The following is a 19120-nucleotide window of genomic DNA, read 5'->3' as shown; positions in this document are numbered from 1 at the left end:
GCCCTTCGGCCCACCGAGTCTGTGCCGACCATCAACCACCCATTTATACTAATCCTACACTAATTCCATATTCTTACCACATCCCCACCTGTTCCTATATTTCCCTACCACCTACCTATACTAGGGGCAATTTGTAATGGCCAATTTACCCATTCACCTGCAAGTCTTTGGCATGTGGGAGGAAACCGGAGCACCCGGAGGAAACCCACGCAGACACAGGGAGAACTTGCAAATTTCACACAGACAGTACCCAGAATTGAACCCGGGTCGCTGGAGCTGTGAGGCAGCGGTGCTAACCACTGCGCCACCCAATCATCAGCGAACATCCCCACTTCTGACCTTATGATTGATGAAGCAGCTGAAGATGGTTGGGCCGAGGACACTACCCTGAGAAACTCCTGCAGTGATACCCTGGAGCTGAGATGATTGACCTCCAACAACCACAACCATCTTCCTTTGTGCTAGGTATGACACAAGCCAGCGGAGGGTTTCCCCCCAATTCCCATTGACCTCAGTTTTGCTAAGGCTCCTTGATGCCATATTCGGTCAAATGCTGCCTTGATGTCAAGGACAGTCACTCTTACCTCACCTCTTGAGTTCAGCTCTTTTGTCTATGTTTGAACCAAGGCTGTAATGAGGTCAGGAGCTGATTGGCCCTGGCAGAACCCAAACTGAGCGTCACTGAGCAGGTTATTGCTAAGCTAGTACCGCTTGATGGCACTGTTGATGACACCTTCCGTCACTTTACTGATGATTGAGAGTCGGCTGATGGGGCGGTAATTGGCCGGGTTGGACTTGTCCTGCTTTTTGTGTACAGGACATAACTGGGCAATTTTCCACATTGCAGAGTAGATGCCAGTGTTGTTGCTGTACTGGAACAGCCTGACTAGGGGCGTGGCAAGTTCTGGAGCACAGGTCTTCAGTACTATTGCCGGAATATTGTCAGGGCCCATAGCCTTTGCAGTATCCAGTGCCTTCAGTCGTTCCTTGATATCACGCGGAGTGAATCGAATTGGCTGAAGGCTGGCATCTGTGATGCTGGGGACTTCAGGAGGAGGCCGAGATGGATCATCAACTTGGCACTTCTGGCTGAATATTGTTGCAAATGCTTCAGCCTTATCTTTCGCACTGAAGTGCTGGGCTCCCCCATCTTTGAGGATGGGGATATTTGTGGAGCCACCTCCTCCAGTTAGTTGTTTCATTGTCCACCACCTTTCATGGCTGGATGTGGCAGGGCTGCAGAGCTTAGATCTGTTCTGTTGGTTATGGGATCGCTTAGCTCTATCGCATGCTGTTTATGCAGTTTGGCATGCAAGTAGTAATGTGTTGTAGCTTCATCAGGTTGACACCTCATTTTGAGGTATGCCTGGTGCTGCTCCTGGCATGCCTCCTGCACTCTTCATAGAACCAGCATGGGTCTCCTGTCTTGATGGTAATGGTAGAGTGGGGGAAATGCCGGGCCATGAGGTTACAGATTGTGGTTGAGTACAATTCTGCTGCTGCTGATGGCCCACAGTGCCTCATGGATGCCCAGTTTTGCATTTCTAGATCTGTTCGAAATCTATCCCATTTAGCACAGTGGTAGTGCCACACAACACGATGGAGGGTATCCTCAATGTGAAGGCGGGACTTTGTCTCCACAAGGACTGTGCGGTGGTCACTCCTACCAATACAGTCATGGACAGATGCATCTGCGGCAGGCAGATTGGTGAGGACGAGGTCAAGTATGCTTTCCCCTCTTGTTGGTTCCCTCACCACCTGCCGCAGACCCAGTCTGGCAGACTTTAGGACTCGGCCAGCTCGGTCAGTAGTGGTGCTATCAAGCCACTCTTGGTGATGGACATTGAAGTCCTCCACCCAGAGTACATTCTGTGCCCTTGCCACCCTCAGTGCTTCCTCCAAGTGGTGTTCAACATGGAGGAGTACTGACTCATCAGCTGAGGGAGGGCGATAGGTGGTAATCAGCAGGAGGTTTCCTTGCCCATGTTTGACCTGATGCCATGAGACTTCATGGGGTCCAGAGTCAATGTTGAGGACTCCCAGGGAAACTCCCTCCCTACTGTATACCACTGTGCCGCCACCTGTGCTGGTTCTGTTCAGCCGGTGGGACAGGACATACCCAGGGATGGTGATGGCAGTGTCTGGGACATTGTCTGTAAGGTATGATTCTGTGAATATGACTATGTCAGACTGTTGCTTGATTAGTCTGTGGGACAGCTCTCCCAACTTTGGCACAAGCCCCCAGATGTTAGTAAGGAGGACTTTGCAGGGTCGACAGGGCTGGGTTTGCCATCGTCATTCCGGTGCCTGGGTCGATGCCGGGTGGTCCGTCCGGTTTCATTCCTTTTTATTGACTTTGTAGCGGTTAGATACAACTGAGTGGCTTGCTAGGCCATTTCAGAGAGCATGCAAGAGTCAACCACATTGCTGTGGGTCTGGAGTCACATGTAGGCCAGACCAGGTAAGAACAGCAGATTTCCTCTCCTAAAGGACATTAGTGAACCAGATGGGTTTTTACAACAATCAACAATGGTTTCATGGCCATTAGACTAGCTTTTTAATTCCAGATTTATTAATCGAATTCAAATTCCACCTTCTGCTGTGGTGGCATTTGAACCCATGTCCCCAGAGCAATACCCTGACTCTCTGGGTTACTAGTCCAGTGAAAATATCACTATGCCACCGCCTCCCCTCGGGAAGAGGGGAGATGAGGAAAGGTTTTTCATCCAGAGGGCGGTAGGTGTCTGGAACTCACTGCCTGTAAGGGTAGTAGAGGCAGAGACCCTCAACTCATTTAAAAGGTGTCTGGATATGCACCTCAAGTGCGGTAACCTGCAAGGCTATGAACTAAATGCTGGAAAGTGGGATTAGGCTTTCAACCAGATTTTTCAGCCGATGCAGACACGATGGGCCAAATGACCTCATTCTGATCTGTAAATTTTCTGTGAATCTATGATTTTCTTTGATTCCAAGGGGATCAACCCTTGTTCAATGAGGAGTGCAGGAGAGCAAGCCAGAGCGCACCAGGCATATCTAAAAATAAGTTACCAACCTGATGAAACTAAACAGCGGAAGCAGCATGCTATAGACAGAGTTAAGCGATCCCACAATCAATGATCTGCAGTCCTGCCACATCCAGTCGTGCATGGTGGTGAACAATGAAACAACTAATTAGATGAAGAGGCTCCTAAAAAATCCCCATTCTCAATGATGTTGGAGACAAGGCTAAAGCTTTACAACATTCAACTAGACGGTCTTTTTATTCTTTCATGAGATGTGGGTGTCACTGCCAAGGCATTTGTTGCCCATCCCTAATTGCCCTCGACAAGCTTGCTATGCCATTTCAGAGGGCAGTTAAGAGTCAACTACATTGCCGTGGACTGGAGTCACATGTCGGCCAGACCAGGTAAAGACAGCAGATTTCCTTCCCTAAAGGACATTAGTGAACCAGATGGGGTTTTTACAACAATCGATGATAGTTTCATGGGACCATTACTGAGCCGAGCTTTCAATTCCAGATTTTTAATTCATTGAAATTACATTCCACCAGCTGCCTTGGTAGGATTTGAACCTGTGTCCCTAAGGCATTAACCTGGGCCTTTGTATTACTAGTCTAGTGATATTTACCACTATGCTACCATCTCCCGTGTGCCGACTGGATGATCCATTTCGCCCTCCTCCTGAGGTCCCCAGCATCACAGATGCCAGTCTTCAGCCAATTCGATTCACTACTCCATCTGATACCACGAAACGGCTAAAGGCACTGGATACTGCAAAGGCTATGGGCCCCGACAACATCTGGGTGTACTACTGAAGACTTGTGCTCTAGAACTAGCCGCTGTTCCAGTACAACTACAACAGGGGCATCTACCCGACATTGTGGAAAATTGCCCAGGTATGTCATGACCACAAAAAGCAGAACAAATCCAATCCAGTCAATTACCACTCCATCAGTCTGCTCTGAATTATTAGCAAAGTAATAGAAGGTGCCAATGACAGTGCTATCAAGTTACACTTATTCACAAATAACCTGCTCACAGATTCTCAGTTTGGGTTACACCAGTACTACTCAGCTCCAGACCTCATTACAACCTTGGTCCAAACATGGACACAACTGCTGAATTCCAGAGGTGAGGTGAGAGTGACTGCCTTTGACATCAAGGCAACATTTGACCAATTGTGGCATCAAAGAGCCTGAGAAAAATTGAAGTCAATGGGAATCAGGGAGAAAAACTTCACTGGTTGGAGTCATACCTATCACAAAGGAAGATGGTTGTGGTTGTTGGAGGCCAAACATCTTAGCCCCAGGACATCACTGCAGGAGTTCCTCAGGGTAGTGTCCTCGGCTCTACCATCTTCAGCTGCTTCATCAATAACTTCCCCTCCATCGTAAGGTCAGAGGTGGGGATGTTCGCTGATGATTTCAGTGTTCAGTACCATTCACAACTCTTCAGATACTGAAGCAGTCCATGCCATATGCAGCAAGACCTGGACAACATTCAGGCTTGGGCTAATAAATGGCAAGTAACATTCATGCCACACAAGGCCAGGCAATGACCATCTCCAACATGAAAGAATCTAACCATCTCCCCTTGACGTTCAATGGCATTATCATCACTGAATCCCCCCACTGGGGGTTACCATTGACCGGAAACTGAACTGGACCAGCCATATAAATGCCCAGGCTACAAGAGCAGGTCAGAGACTGGGAATTCTGCGGTGAGTAACTCACCTCCTGACTCCCCAAAGCCTGCCCGCCATCTACAAGGTACAAGTCAGGAGTGTGATGGAATACTCTACCCTTAGCTGGATGAGTGCTGCTCCAACAACACTCAAGAAGCTCGACACCATGTAGGACAATACTGCCCTCTTTATCAGCACCCCATCCACCACCTTCAACATTCACTCCCTCCACCACTGTCGTACAGTGGCAGCAGTGTGTACACCATCTACAAGATGCACTGCAGCAACTCATCAAGGCTTCTTCGACAGTTCCTTCTAAACCCGGTGATTTCTACCACCTGGAAGGACAAGGGCAGCAGACACATGGGAACACCACCATCTGCAAGTCCCCTCCAAGTCACACACTATCCTGACATGGAACTATATTGCCGTTCCTTTAATGCCACTGGACCTAAATCCTGGAACTCCCTCCCTAACAGCACTGTGGGTGTACCTGCACCAGATGGACTGCAGTGGTTCAAGAAGGCAACTCACCACCACTGGTCTAATCATCTTAAATTTAGCAAATTTGGCTCTGGGGATTTACATTCGCTAAATAAATAAAAACCACCACCTTCTCAAGGGCTAACAGGATTGGGTAATAAATGCTGGCCTTGCCAGTGATGCTCGCATCCTAAGAACAAATTAAAAAAAACTCCTGGTAAATACATGAAAAATTCCCCATTTTTTTTAGGCATTTGGAAAATGACTGGTGTCTGGATTTGCAGGATCAGGCTGGTCAGGCAGAAACTGCCTCTTCAGCAATTCCCAATAAAAGCTGAACAGAGTTAGAGTGACATTGTGAATACTTAGAATATTTTTGTACTGATTACATCACTGGAGGAACACAGCCTTACTGTAGGAGGGCATCGGATTCATGGCAGAGGATGCAATCGCCGACCAAGGCATCGGATTTTCTTTTAGTCGTTCTTGGGATGTAGGCATCGCTGGAAAAGGCAGAATTTTTTGCCCATCTATAGCTGCCCATGAGCAGGTGGTGGTAATGACAGAGGTTGCAATCACTGACCAGGGAAAACTTAGTCTCCCACATGCATGTTAAATTTCATCACACTTCCAGACTTGGTAACTCTTCTGATGAGATCATTGACACTCAGCATTTAAATGTCAAGGGTAAACCAGTTTGAACTATGCCCTCCCCAGCAGCAGCTGGGACATGTTGTTATTTTAAGCTCAACACACTCTTGCGTCACTATTGACTCCAGTGTCTCATTTGCTAAAGTCAAAGTTCCAGCAAATCCTATTGCGTTGCAAAATGTAACAAACTTAGAGGTGGATGTGAAAAAGTTTGGGCAGCAGAGCCAGAGTGGGAAGGGTGCGAGTGAAATTAAACAAAGGCATGAGCGCCAACTAAAAGTGTGTTGGCTCTGGTTAGTAGGGGCAGAGGCACATGGACTGAAACTGGCACCACTGGCAAAGAAAAGTGCGACATGATTCTAAGTCAACACTTTCAGGGATTTCAGATTTATGAAGGGCTGCACTTTGCGAATGACAGAATCAGCTACCAGAATAATAGTCATTTTAAATGCCACAACCAAATCTGGTGAATCAGCAGCAGTCTCTCAATTGCATCCTTTTATACTGAAGTCCAAGAACTGTGGAATCTGTTAAATATCGAAGTCCCACATTGTTAAAGTTGTACAGGTGAAAAAAAAGTGGGAATTTCAGGAAGACATAGCGATATTCGGAAATTCTGTTTCCAATTGCTGCCACATTTGCAATGACCGATAAATTATCGTAAACACTGCCATCTGCTGGAAAGAACTGGAGCTTCTGGTTAATCAGCAACAGTGGTTCAAAATACAGTAGATCAGAGGATTAGGAACATCAATCTCAGAAACTCTTCAATCACTCCCTGGATTGTGAACATATCTACAGCACGTCACATCAATTGTCCTCAGTTAAGCTATACAGAAACTCCTATGGCTTTTCTTTTATAAAGCAGAACGTCACATAAAGCATTCCTCACTGGAATGAGAGGAGTCAGTTGAAGTTAAAACCAAGGTAGCGTGTGAAAGCAGTTAATTGCTCTATCTATTACACCTGTCACACACCCCACCCTCAGTATCAGATCCAATTATAACACACTCCATCACACACCCACCCTCAGCCTAAGGCTCACAGTGCACATAATCTCATGCCTTGTTTCACCCCCATCCTGCCAGTCTCCACTTGGAAGAAGTCAGTAACCACAAAACCAATTTAAACAAGGTAAAGGACGAATATTACATACCGGTCGACGTCAGTCTCTGGGAGGAGATCGTAGCAACCCTCTGTGTAGTCATTCTGCAGGCTCTGCCGGTCTGGAAAGTAGTCTGTGGTGAGTGGCAAGCAGGCAGGTGTGGTGAGAGACTTCCAGTCAACACCCACTGTGCAACAGAAACTGGGCACTACAGGAGGAGCAGACAGCATCAGAACTTCAGCGCGTCAGAAAATCATACGGACACCGAATTCCAGGACAAGGATAAATGGGGAAGGGAGGAAGGGGGGGGGGGGGATGGGGAAGGGAGCAAGGGGAAGGGAGCAAGGGGAAGGGAGCAAGGGGAAGGGGGCAAGGGGAAGGGGGCAAGGGGAAGGGGGCAAGGGGAAGGGGGCAAGGGGAAGGGGGCAAGGGGGGAAGGGAAGGGGGCAAGGGGGGAAGGGAAGGGGGCAAGGGGGGAAGGGAAGGGGGCAAGGGGGGAAGGGAAGGGGGCAAGGGGGGAAGGGAAGGGGGAAAGGGGGAAAGGGGAAAGGGGGAAAGGGGAAAGGGGAAAGGGGAAAGGGGGAAAGGGGAAAGGGGGAAGGGGGAAGGGGGAAGGGGGAAGGGGGAAGGGGGAAGGGGGAAGGGGGAAGGGGAAGGGGGAAAGGGGAAGGGGGAAAGGGGAAGGGGGAAGGGGGAGGGAGGAAAGAGAAAATTAAAGCCATTGATTGAGCAGAAAGGGAAGTAGGAAGAGTGAGAAGAAAGAAAAAAAGAATTATTAGCTGTTAAAAAAATGAAAGATTCTTGCTATCCAAATTTTAACATGCATATACATCATTGTGCATAATTTGACAGCAATATCAAAACACAAAAAGATGTTACTTTAGTAATTGTTAAGCATATAAATTAATTGCATAGTGTGCAAAACAAGAGAAGGGATTATTTCGTTGTCAATCATATTATTCATCCATTGTTTAAAAGTAGCAGGATTGGGATCATTAGGTATAGCAAGATTTCACTATATACGACAGACACATCCAAACACATACATTGTACAGGAGATGGGTCACAATCACGTACCATGCTAGTAAGTTTCAGAGCAGGGAAAACGGGCATAAAAAAAAACAGAAATCAAAGTGGAAAATAAAGTCAATCCAGCATCAAATCCTGCAACATTCAGCACAACTGTGAGTAAATATTGTTTTTCCTCCTACTGCTACACCAGGAATCAGACAGAACCTTTTCCAAGCTTGTTCAATGTAGGGATACACTTGAGGGTTCCTAGCTGCAGCAGTCAAGTGGTATCAGACATACAAATGTTAAAGTGTGAATCAAAATAGCCACACACACAAAGCACCCCTTCCTGGGTTCAGCGGGATTATGTTCGATGTTTAGCTGTAGTGACACTAGGCATTGCTCAGATCAGAAAACAAAATTTGCTTACACTTAATGTTAAGACCAGGTTAGTACAGCAGATAGTGGGAACTTCTTATTGCAATTAGTTTGGTGCGTGCAGTTAGTAATGTTCCGACTGAGTACTTTTAGTTGTTCAGATTCTCTTCTCTCATCTGCACAAGGTGCTCTCACATGGGCACGAGAGCCCTCCAGTACTTTACCCAAGTGCCCACTCCTAACCAAATGAGTCTAGATAGCCAGGGTCAGCAGGGTTGTGGAGGCCAAGGCTGATCCTACCCTGGCCTGACACTTACACATGCACATTGCCCAGCAGGAGTCACTGAATAGCCAGCAGGAGCAGCAGGTCCGCTTAATTTCTTGTCCCTCCACCAACCCCAAAGTACTTAATTCAATTGTAGCCCACCCCTTCCCCCAGCTGCTGCCCTGGTTGGAACACAGACTGAGAACACGGCATGGGACCTTTGTGTTACACCTGTTTACTTAACAGACCATTGAGGGAATATGCTGCTTCACATATACAGCACCAAAGCACCCGAATAAAGATAGTTAGAATTAGTAAAAACATATTTTAGTGATATCAGTAAACGTCTTTTAAAAAATAAAGAGACTGATAAATAAAATCCAATTCAAAGTAGAATCTGACCAGACATTTTGCCTTGCAGTCAACAATGAATGAACATAAAATCAATTTATTTGGAAACTTTCCATTTGGTTCATCAATGTTTGCATCCTAATTTCTTCCTGTTTTCTCCACTCTTCTCTTGGGGGCGTTATTGCTGAGCTGAATACTCCGGATGGGTGCTTTCCAACAGGAGTGGGATTTCTGGCCTCCATCCCAAGCGCAGCAGCAATGTGTCCAATTTTAATGTCACTACTTTAGATCTGGCTGATCTCGGCTAACTCAGCATAGACTCGCGATCAAACCCTGTGACTACTGGTCTGTATAGCTTCATGCTGCAGCAGACGGTGCTTTCACTTATAAAGACTTGGCGGGAGTGCTTGGATCAGGATTTCTTTATTAAGTGGAAGTGAATAGGAATGGTACATTGGAATTCAAAGCTTGGATGAGGTGGTATTATCCCAGTTCTGCCATCAATGGTAGTCCAGATAGCTCTAGACTGGCTTTGGAAATCACGAATTAGAATTAGACATAACAAGCGTAGCTGGATAAACTAAGTCAGGCGTGCAGGGTGTGGCTGGATTTCAAAGCCAGTCAGGAAAGACCAAGGAGGTCTGGAACAGAAGAGCTAAACTTTTGAGGGGAGGTTGGGGCAAAGGTAAAAATCAACTAGACGGCAAAGAGGAATGGTATCAAGGTGTGGATCAAAACAGTGAAATACTCACTCCCAACTGATCGGACTTTTGAAGTATTTTACACAATACTTTACAATACGTGGAATTCAAATGATTATGTAATGCCATTCCTACAATACGAAACTGACCCAAACACGAACATTAAATTCATTGCTACAGGATTGAGGGGTTCTGGCAGGAGCCAAAGCTTTCCGAGGCAAGCAGGTTATCCATCCATACTCTGCTAAAGCACATACTACTGTCACCTTATACAGAGCAATAGGTTAGCTTAATGTGCTTTCAGATGAAAGGTTCTGAAAGTGTGGACACAACTGAAGGGGAAATATTACAATCGCATATAATATTTTTATATTAAATAGATTAAAGATGAACTTTGCACTTCACAGAACTTGAGACAAACTTTTATTCGACTGAATAAAATACACAGACTGGGAAGGGGTGGTGGCCCTGAAAGGGGCCGGGGGAAGGGGGCAGAGGTAGTCCCATTAATTAGAACAGTGGAGTGGGGTAGACACAGGCTAACGTCTGATTCCCTCGTGATCTCAGCTGAGCTGAGCAGGGAAACAGTGTTTGAAGGCCACCTCCAGCTCCCCATAGGGCACAGGACAAGCAGGTAGGCAGACAGACAGGCCTGGCCTTTCTCTTTTGACTTCTGGTGGTTAGTAACCCTTGGCACTGTGGGGGTGGGGGGAGTGTAGTGGGGGGGGAAAGAGGGGCAGCCTAGGGAATGAACTGTGAACCCGATGTCCTTGGCTGAAGGTTCAGACTTGACGGATGGAAAAAAAAGAGGATGAAAATATAAAGAAAAAAATACCAAGCCTCTTGAAAAAAAGATGGAATACATCTTAATGTGGTACAGTTCACAGCTAAACAGATGTATGAAAATGATTTAATTCTTTAGTTATTAAGATATACTGAGGTGGTGGGTGATGGAGGGTAAAGGATGAAAGCAGATCGAGCTCTCCTTTGATAAAAACTGAAAATGCTGTAATTATACAACGGGTTAACTCAGTGTCTGAAAGAAGAGAGACAGGTTAACATTTCCATCAGTGTTCTGATAACTGGTCTCTCCCTGAATGTTAACCTGTCTTTCCTCCATTAGATGACATCAACCTGCTGTGTACTTGCCCGTTCTCCACATTTTTTATCCACATTTGCATCATTTGCTTTTTCCTCTCTAATTTGACTCAATCAAGTCAGTGACTCACTTGGATCGCGGCCAGTAGAAGGGTCCTCATAGGATGACACCTGGTTCAGAGGAGTCCCTGAAACAAAAACAGACATTGATCAGTCATTCTGATCCCGAAAAAAGCAAGTCAGTCAGTTTTACGGTTTTTTTCTCTCTAAACTGGGGCAATAGTTTAAACTAATACTGGGGTGATGCAAATATTGTATTAAATTTACAGCTTAACTCGTTGAACTACTTAATATAACTATAAATTATCATTGAGTGACATTTCTCAATTTGAAACCTAGTTAGTTAAATAAAACACAGTAGAGATGGCAGGGCTGGTGATGTGTTGCAGCTGTAGCATGAGGGAGCTGGTGGACAGCAGTGTGATCCAGTGCAACCACATCTGCAGTAAGTGTCTGCAGCTGGAGGAGTTGATGAGCTGGAGTCTGAGCTTCAGACACTGCGATGCATCAAAGAGGGGGAAAGTTACCTGGACACTTTGTTCTTGTTGGCAGTCACAGCCCTTAGGCTAGGTACTTCAGATTTGGTCCGTGGTCAGGGACAGGAGGGTGTGATTACAAGTGAGGCAGGTATGGGGATCCTCCCTGCAGTCCCTGCTCTTGTCCACATAAGCTGCAAGAACCTGTTGGACAAGTGCAAGGGCTAAGGCTCCTCTAGGAGATCCTCTCTCTCCAGCAATGTAATATTATCCCTAATCAATACTGCCACTCCTCCTTCTTTCTTTTCTTGCCTGTCTTTCCTGAACACCTGTATCCAGGAATATTTAGTACCCAGTCCTGCCCTTTTTTGAGCCAATTCTCTATGATCATCATGACATCATATTCCCACCTGGTTACCTGAGCCTGCAGCTCCCCAACCTATTTACCACACTCAGTGCATTCACATAAGCCACAGTAAACCCAATTTAGACTTTACTGCACTCCCTCTTGGTTTGATCACAATCTAACACCTTACTATTTCTTACTTCAGTGCTAGCTGTCTCTTCCAATTCACACTTTGCATCCTCCGTAAACTGAGCTCATCGAAAACTCTGCTGCCCATATTCTAACTCGCACGACGCCCCTTTCACCTATCATCCCTGTGCTTGCTGACCTACACTGGCTCCCAGTTAAGCAACCTTGATTTTAAAATTTTCATCCTTATTTTCATATCCCTCCATGACCTCACCCCACCCTATCTCTGTAATCTCCACCAGCCATACAAACCTCCAAGATTGATGTGCTCCTCCAATTCTGGCCTCCTGCGCATCCCTAATTTTAAATTGCTCCACCATTGGCAGCCATGCTTTCAGCTGTATAGGCCCTAACCTCTGGAAGTTTCCTCTATATCTCTCTGCCTCCCATCCTCTCTTTCCTCCTTTAAAATACTCCTTAAAAGACCTGATTTTCTAAGCTTTTGGTTATCTGTTCTAAAATCTCCTTATGTGACTCAGTGTCAAAGTTTGGTTGATAATTTTCCTATGAAGTGTTTTGGGATGTTTTATTTTGTTATAGGCGCTATATAAATGCAAATTGTTGTTGTTTTGACCTGATATGACCACACTGCTAGAGATAGCTCAGTTGGTTGAAAAGTGCACTGTGTATTATCACATGCCCAACTCTCTATTACCACATCTGAACTCAACACTTGAGATCAACGACATGGTAACATGAAAAGATGAAACTAATATTTAAATGAACATAAAGATGGAATAAAAAGAGAACAAGTCTTCCTATTCTCACCTGCACTGTGGCTGCTGGCCGGACTAGTGGCAAACTCCTCCACTCCTGTACACCCCAGGAAAGATAGATTATCAGCAGCCTGCCTGGCAGTACTCCGTCTAGGGGTAAGAGATACCAGATATACATCATAATAAGCAGCAGGAATACTCTAATGCTATTTAATGGTGCAATGTGAATCATCATTTTACTTTCACTTTTTAATTTCAATCCAAATCAAAAAAGCCCTTCCAGTTTTAAGATAGGTTGCGATTAGAATTCCCCGGAGAGGTGAAGGACAAAACTGACAAGACGGCACACATTGGTTTTCTAGCTGAGAATCAGGATATTATACATCACATTGATCACACTGTAAACCAGGAATTATTCCTCCCCCAACAGCAGTACACAGTGGGGGGGGGGAACAGAGGGAAGAAGTGAGGTGTTGTACTTCAAAATTAAATCATCTTTAGAAGTAATGGCTACCAAAGCTTACACTGATTATACATGGCAAAAGCCTTGAAGACTGCAGCTTAGGGTAAGAAGAAGTGCAGTCTTAACAAAAAATGCTAAGAGGGAGAGATCAATGTTCTGCCTTTGTCTCTCACACATTCCTTTTTACCCGGTTTCTGTTCACTGGTCCCCCACAGCCTGCAAGGTAGCTGTTATGGAGCTCTCTGCTGTGACATCATGAAATTCTACTGAATTACATCACAAAATAGGAAAAACGGATTGTTACATTATCACCAGATATAGCAACTGTGCAAACAGCAACAAATCTCATCTCTCTGCCCATCCCCAAAAAATGAATGCTGCACATACAGGTGTAACCAGTGGTCAAAGATCAGTGACAGGAGATGACGCGTGCCCTACTCACACTGCCATTTGCAATTTCCCGTGAATTCTGAATCACAATAGTTAAAACAATGCAGGTTGACCATGAAGCAAACCTTTCCTGAGCTGGATCATCTGTAATCTGCTTTGCTTGAATCTGGGACTACGCTTGAATAATCAGTTATATCCCTTTATCAGGTATATTCCTTTATAAAACGTGGTGGATTACACCCTAGGATTGGAGCACATAATCTAGGTTGACACTCCAGTGCAGTACTGGGGGAATGCTGCATTGCAGGAGGTACTGTCTTTGAAATGAGACATTAACCTGAGGCCCCATCTGTCCTCTCAAGTGGACAGAAAGATCCCATGGCACTATTCAAAGAAGAGCAGGAAAGTTATCCCGGTGACCTGGCCAACATTCCTCTCTTAGCCATCATCACCAAAACTAGATTAACAGGTTATTTGTCTAATTTGCTGTTTGTGAGACCTTGCTGTGTGCAATCTGACTGCTGTGTTTCCTACACTACAACTCTGTCTACAATTCACATCCAATTAATTACTTTTGATGTGCTTCAAGATATTCAGAGGACGATCAGCTACATAAAATGCAAGTTCTTTCATACAAAACAGTCCAGTAAACTGCCTTTATAATAAATTTGGATAAATGGCGTTTGGCCGAAAGTAAGAACGGAACAAGAATTGCAAACAGACTGAGTCTCTGTGGCATTGTTCCGAGCTCCTGATACATCAGATAATGGGTTTGTCTTCATGAATTATTTGCCAATGGTATCATCCATGCCAACCTGCCAGTCGCTTCATGGTAGGCCAGCTCCAGCAGTTCTGCAGAAGAGTGTGTGGAATCTCGCATACTGCTTCCCTGAAGCTCTGCCATATGCTGTCTTGTCTGGTGGTGGATCTGGATCGCTTCTCCAGAGGGACCTGTGAAGAGAATGTACAGACAGTACCATCACACCCAGCACCATGGCAACCACACACACACAAAAGAACTGCAAACATACACCATAAGGAGGGAAATGACTAAATTCAGTTTCTAGTTAAAAGTGCTGGTTTGATTCAGTTGGTGGGACTCTTGTCTCTGCATCAGTAAGTTGTGGGTCCAATTCCCATTTCCGGTTTGCAGCCACATCAATGCAGGACTGAGGGTGTACTGCAGCATGAGGGGTGCTAATGTTTACAGATGAGATGTAAAAATAATGATCGATCTCCTTGTTCCAATGGACATTAAAGATCTTGTGATACTGTTTCAATAAAAGCAGCAAATTCTTTCAGTGCCCTGACCAGTATTTCATCCCTCAAACACCAACAGATATAGAAAAAAGTTATAGTTCATTTTACAATCCTGGGGAACAGCCCCTAATTAAATATACAAAAACAGACTGAATAGCTAAATCTGTAAATGCTGCAAAAGAACATGAATTGCAAGGCATCAGACAATTCTCTAACCCCTCATTATAGAACTGACTGGAAGGCTATTGCCAACGCAGCTTCTAATTTTTTTGGGAGTGCACGGGCAATTTGCTTAAGTGTGCGGGTCCTTTAAAAATTTTTGGCACAGTATATTAAAGGGGCCTGCACAGGAAACTTTGGATTGCTGCACGGCCTCGCAGTTTAGAAGGAACATTGGCTACTGCCCATGTATAGGAAACTGGAGATGCCCAAAATTCTGGCTCTCTGGAACTGTTCATCATATCAATTAATGCTAACAATTGACAAACCAGACATGTTTCCCTTTTCAAATTTTCAGCATACCTCAGTGAAAGGGTTAGTTTTTGGGTACCAAAGCCTCAAAGCAAAAACTTGTCAGAAAAAGTTATGAACTATATTTTTAAAATGACCATGCTTCCAAAAATGAGCTAACATTCTCCTATTTCTGAATAAGCTGTCTGCTCTGTACACAACAGTGTAACCCATGTCAAGTATCAAACACCAGGAGCTGGAAATTGGTGTGCCTCAGTTTTTGAGCATGAGGGTTGCGATTCGTGACCTGTCTGTGCCGCTTCCAAACGAGGTGGGCATCATGTAAAATTGCTGCACCCACCTCATTTCCATGATTGTCATGTGGCCCCAAGTGGATTCCGCGCTGAACTCCTCTCTGTAGCACTGCTGGCGGCCTCTGTGCAAAGCAGGGAGCCGAGTAGTGTTGTGAGCAAACCACATGTTGCAGGCAGTCTTCCCTTTTTAAAGGCACAGTCCTTATAAAAGGGAAGCTGCACTAATAGACTGAAAGCTGCTGGATAATCACTTTGGAACACTCAGGATCAAGGGAGATGTCACAGCATGCAAGGGAAAGGACTCACTGCTTCAGTGACGCTGCCCTGGAGACACTGGTTAGACAAGTAGAGGCCATGTTTCTGCCGGGGGCAGGAAACCTTTGAGACAGACCCTCAGAAGGAATGGGAGCAGGTACCCAGGGTGTCATCCCGAGGGCATGGTAGCAGTGCTGAAAAAAGTTTAATGACCTCACTCAGGTGGTCAAGGTGAGCGAATGCATCTGCACATCACATCTCACACCCACAACACCACACACTTCTCACACTGCTCAATGCACCATTCCGCCATTATGCACCCAGCAGCATACCCTGACACTCAGGACTCAGCCCTAATGTCCTTATACAACACGTCACCCTGACACATCTCCCAATCATGCCAGCCACACACACCACTCCACACCCCGCAAACCTACGGCTATCCAGCTATGGTTGGTAAATCACAGTCACTGACATTCTACCCTTACTCTTGCAAGGCCCACAATAGATAGGAAAGCCAGAGGACTAGTGGAGGACCAGCACACCTGCATCCCCCCGGCACCCTCAAGGAGATGGTCCAACATACAATCGGACCAATGCCACAGATTCAGTGGCACCCAGCTCTGCTGAGGGCATCAAGGATGATGGTAAGTTGCTGCCTTATGCATCTTTTCCACTTACTCCACATTCTGGAGGGTACCATGAAATGGAAACTGCAAATGGTGAGACTGTGGAACTCCAGCTTTCCTCCCCACCCCTCCTTCCCTCACCCAACATCCTCCCCTTCAGACAGTCAAGAACTGATGGCTACTCAGCCTCCAAAGAGCCAAGAGAAAGAGGAAGAACAACCGCACAAGAGTAAAGAGGAGGCACAGTGACTTAACCTTACACACTCAGCCACCAGCTCAGATACTGGCATTGCGTGAACATTAGAGGCTAGCGTAGAGTCAGGATCAGCACGTGATGAGTCAACAGCTGCAGCCTTGCCAGGGGATAGCACAGCTCCTGTGTGAATGCCCCGGAGGGTGGAGTTGCAGATCAATACTGCTGCAGGGGACTCAGATGAGGATTTTGTTGAGAAGGACTACATGAAAACACTGATGATGATGCACAGTGAGATGCTTAACATATTGACAAACTTGCCAGATAGCTTCCACTCACTGGCAAGAAGCCTGGAGGAGTCCGGCTGCACCGTGGCACAGGGCATCATGCAGAGCTGGCAGCCTAATGATTTCCAACTTGGAAGTGGTGGGCACCACCGTGGCAGCACTACCAGACTGACTCACAATGGAGCATCTGCTGTCTCAGTTTCCAATGCAGCGTAGGCAGCGGCCTCCCAATGTCTCACTGCTGCACAAGAAGCTCAGATGGAGGTCACAATATCCATGTCTGCTGCCAGGCAGGCTCAGACTGCTGCCACTGTGAGTGAGGATCTCAGTGTTCAATGGGGCACAAAGGCATTCACAGTAATCCAATAATCTGTGCTCTAGCAGGTTACTAGGATTAGCCACATTAGCCAGGCAATGATCATCTCAAACAAGAGAGAATCTAACCATCTCCCCTTGATATTCAATGGCATGACAATCGCTGAATTCCCCACTATCAGCATCCTGCAGATTACCATTGATCAGAAACTGAACTGGACCAGCCATATAAATATTGCGGCTACAAGAGCAGGTCAGGGGCTGGGAATTCTGCGGTGAGTAACTCACCTCCCGTCTCCCCAAAGCCTGTCCACCATCTACAAGGCACAAGTCAGGAGTGTGATGGAATACTCTACACTTGCCTGGATGGGTGCACTGCCAACAGCACTCAAGAAGCTCAACACTATCCAGGACAAAGCAGCCCACTTGATTGGCATCCCACCCACAAACATTCACTCCCTCCACCACCGACGCACAGTGACAGCAATGTGTACCATATACAAGATGCACTGCAGCAACGCACCAAGGCTCCTTCCAAACCTGCAACCTCTACCACCTAGAAGGACAAGGACAGCAGAAGCGTGGGAAGACCACCACCTGCAAGTTCCCCTCCAAGCCACACACCATCCTGACTTGGAACTATATCACCGTTCCTTCACTGTCATGGGTCAAAATCCTGACAGTCCCTTCCTAACAACAGTGTGGGTGCATCTACCCCTCAAGGACTGCAGTGGTTCAAGAAGATGGCTCACTACCATCTTCTCATGGGCAATTAGGGATGGGCAAAATGCTGGCCTAGCCAGCCACGCCCACATCCCATGAATGAATAAAAAAAAGGCTGCCGCCCCATGGGAGTAGCAGTGGCTTTGTGGAGCATGTACCTGCGGTGCCCTCTCAGAATAACACTCTGCCAGTGCCCTTGTTGCCTCTCTGCCAGCCAGCCCACACTGCTACCACCCATGCTGAGGTGGTGCAGTCTGAAGCTGGGCCTTCTGGGCCCAGAGCTGCTAGAGTGTGTCCTGCAAGGCCATCTGCAGTCTCCCCCACTGAAAGTCAGCAGCCTTCCTCCAGCCATGCTGCAGCCAAGGGGATAGCACTTTGTCGGAGCATGAGGACAGGCACTAAGGGTGATTAGTTCTAGTTTTTTTGTATTATTGATGTGTTGCTGGATGAAGTTGTTGAGCGAAGGTTTTTGCTGTTGACCTTTATTGATTAATGTTGGTCAAGAGGACTTTCTGATGGGGAAGTTCTTTCAACTAAAACAAAGTCTCACTACGGTCCCTTTGGCTGTGTTCAGTTGCACATAACGGATGTGGTCACCTCCCTGCCTCCTCCTTTCCTCAAGGTGGCCTCCGAATCTCAGGAGGTAGTAGCGGGGCTTGGTTGTGGAGGATGCAACACACCACCACAAACATGTTTGCCCTTTGTGGTGTGTACTGTAGAGATCCCCCGAGCGATCTAGACAGCGAAATTTACTTGAGTAGGTTGATGGCTTGCTCCATGGCTTTTACTGAAGGCCCTCTGATCTCCTGTGGTGGGATGGTGGTCATCAGTCATATGTCGAGCAGGTAACCCTCGTCGCCAAGCAGCCATCCTCCATTGCATCTTGGAGACCTGAAGACAGTCAGTATTGTGGACTGGTGGAGGATAAATGCATCATGGGTGCTGCCAGGATGGCGGCATGCATCGAGATGAACTTCTTGGTGTAGTTGCACACCAACTACACATTAAGGGGTAGCCCTTGCGGTTCTTGTATCCCTGTAGACTCAGACTCACACGCGTGCAGTTGATGGTCACCTGTACCATTGGGAAGCCATCTATCCTGGCAAATTCATGTGCCCTTTCATCCTGCTATTCCTTCCTCAAGGACAAGAGGATGAAGTCCCCTCTCCTCATGTACATTGCCTCTGTGACCTCCCTGATGCCTCCGTGAACAATGAACTGCGAAATGTTACTGATGTCACCTGCTCCCGCCTGGAAGGATCCACTGCTGCAGAATGCCCTACTTTGAGGCTCCAGGTCAGAGTGAAGGAGGTGGCAGAATTCTGTGA

The 19120-nt window shown here is 46.4% G+C and overlaps 1 protein-coding gene across 11 annotated transcripts in view; it reads right to left on the bottom strand.

Moving 5' to 3' along the window:
- The window catches only part of depdc5 (DEP domain containing 5, GATOR1 subcomplex subunit), a 231917-nt gene that overhangs the window by 109164 nt on the left and 103633 nt on the right, over nucleotides 1-19120 (bottom strand). For 10 of the 11 annotated variants that reach the window (XR_010977295.1, XM_068055365.1, XM_068055368.1 and 7 more), the window contains 4 exons: nucleotides 14182-14317; nucleotides 12566-12663; nucleotides 10858-10914; nucleotides 6974-7157 (listed from right to left, as the gene is read on the bottom strand). Coding sequence is in view for 10 of the 11 variants with exons in the window: in XM_068055365.1 (XP_067911466.1) it covers nucleotides 6974-7157; nucleotides 10858-10914; nucleotides 12566-12663; nucleotides 14182-14317 (475 nt within the window). In the remaining variant the exon portion in view is untranslated. The remainder of the gene's footprint in view (nucleotides 1-6973; nucleotides 7158-10857; nucleotides 10915-12565; nucleotides 12664-14181; nucleotides 14318-19120) is intronic. The other variant, XM_068055367.1, reaches the window with a different exon arrangement.

Source organism: Heterodontus francisci, chromosome 23, assembly GCF_036365525.1.
Source record: "Heterodontus francisci isolate sHetFra1 chromosome 23, sHetFra1.hap1, whole genome shotgun sequence".
Taxonomy (NCBI): domain Eukaryota; kingdom Metazoa; phylum Chordata; class Chondrichthyes; order Heterodontiformes; family Heterodontidae; genus Heterodontus; species Heterodontus francisci.
Note: the sequence above shows the minus strand (reverse complement) of the source record. Positions and strands in the feature narration are given on the sequence as shown.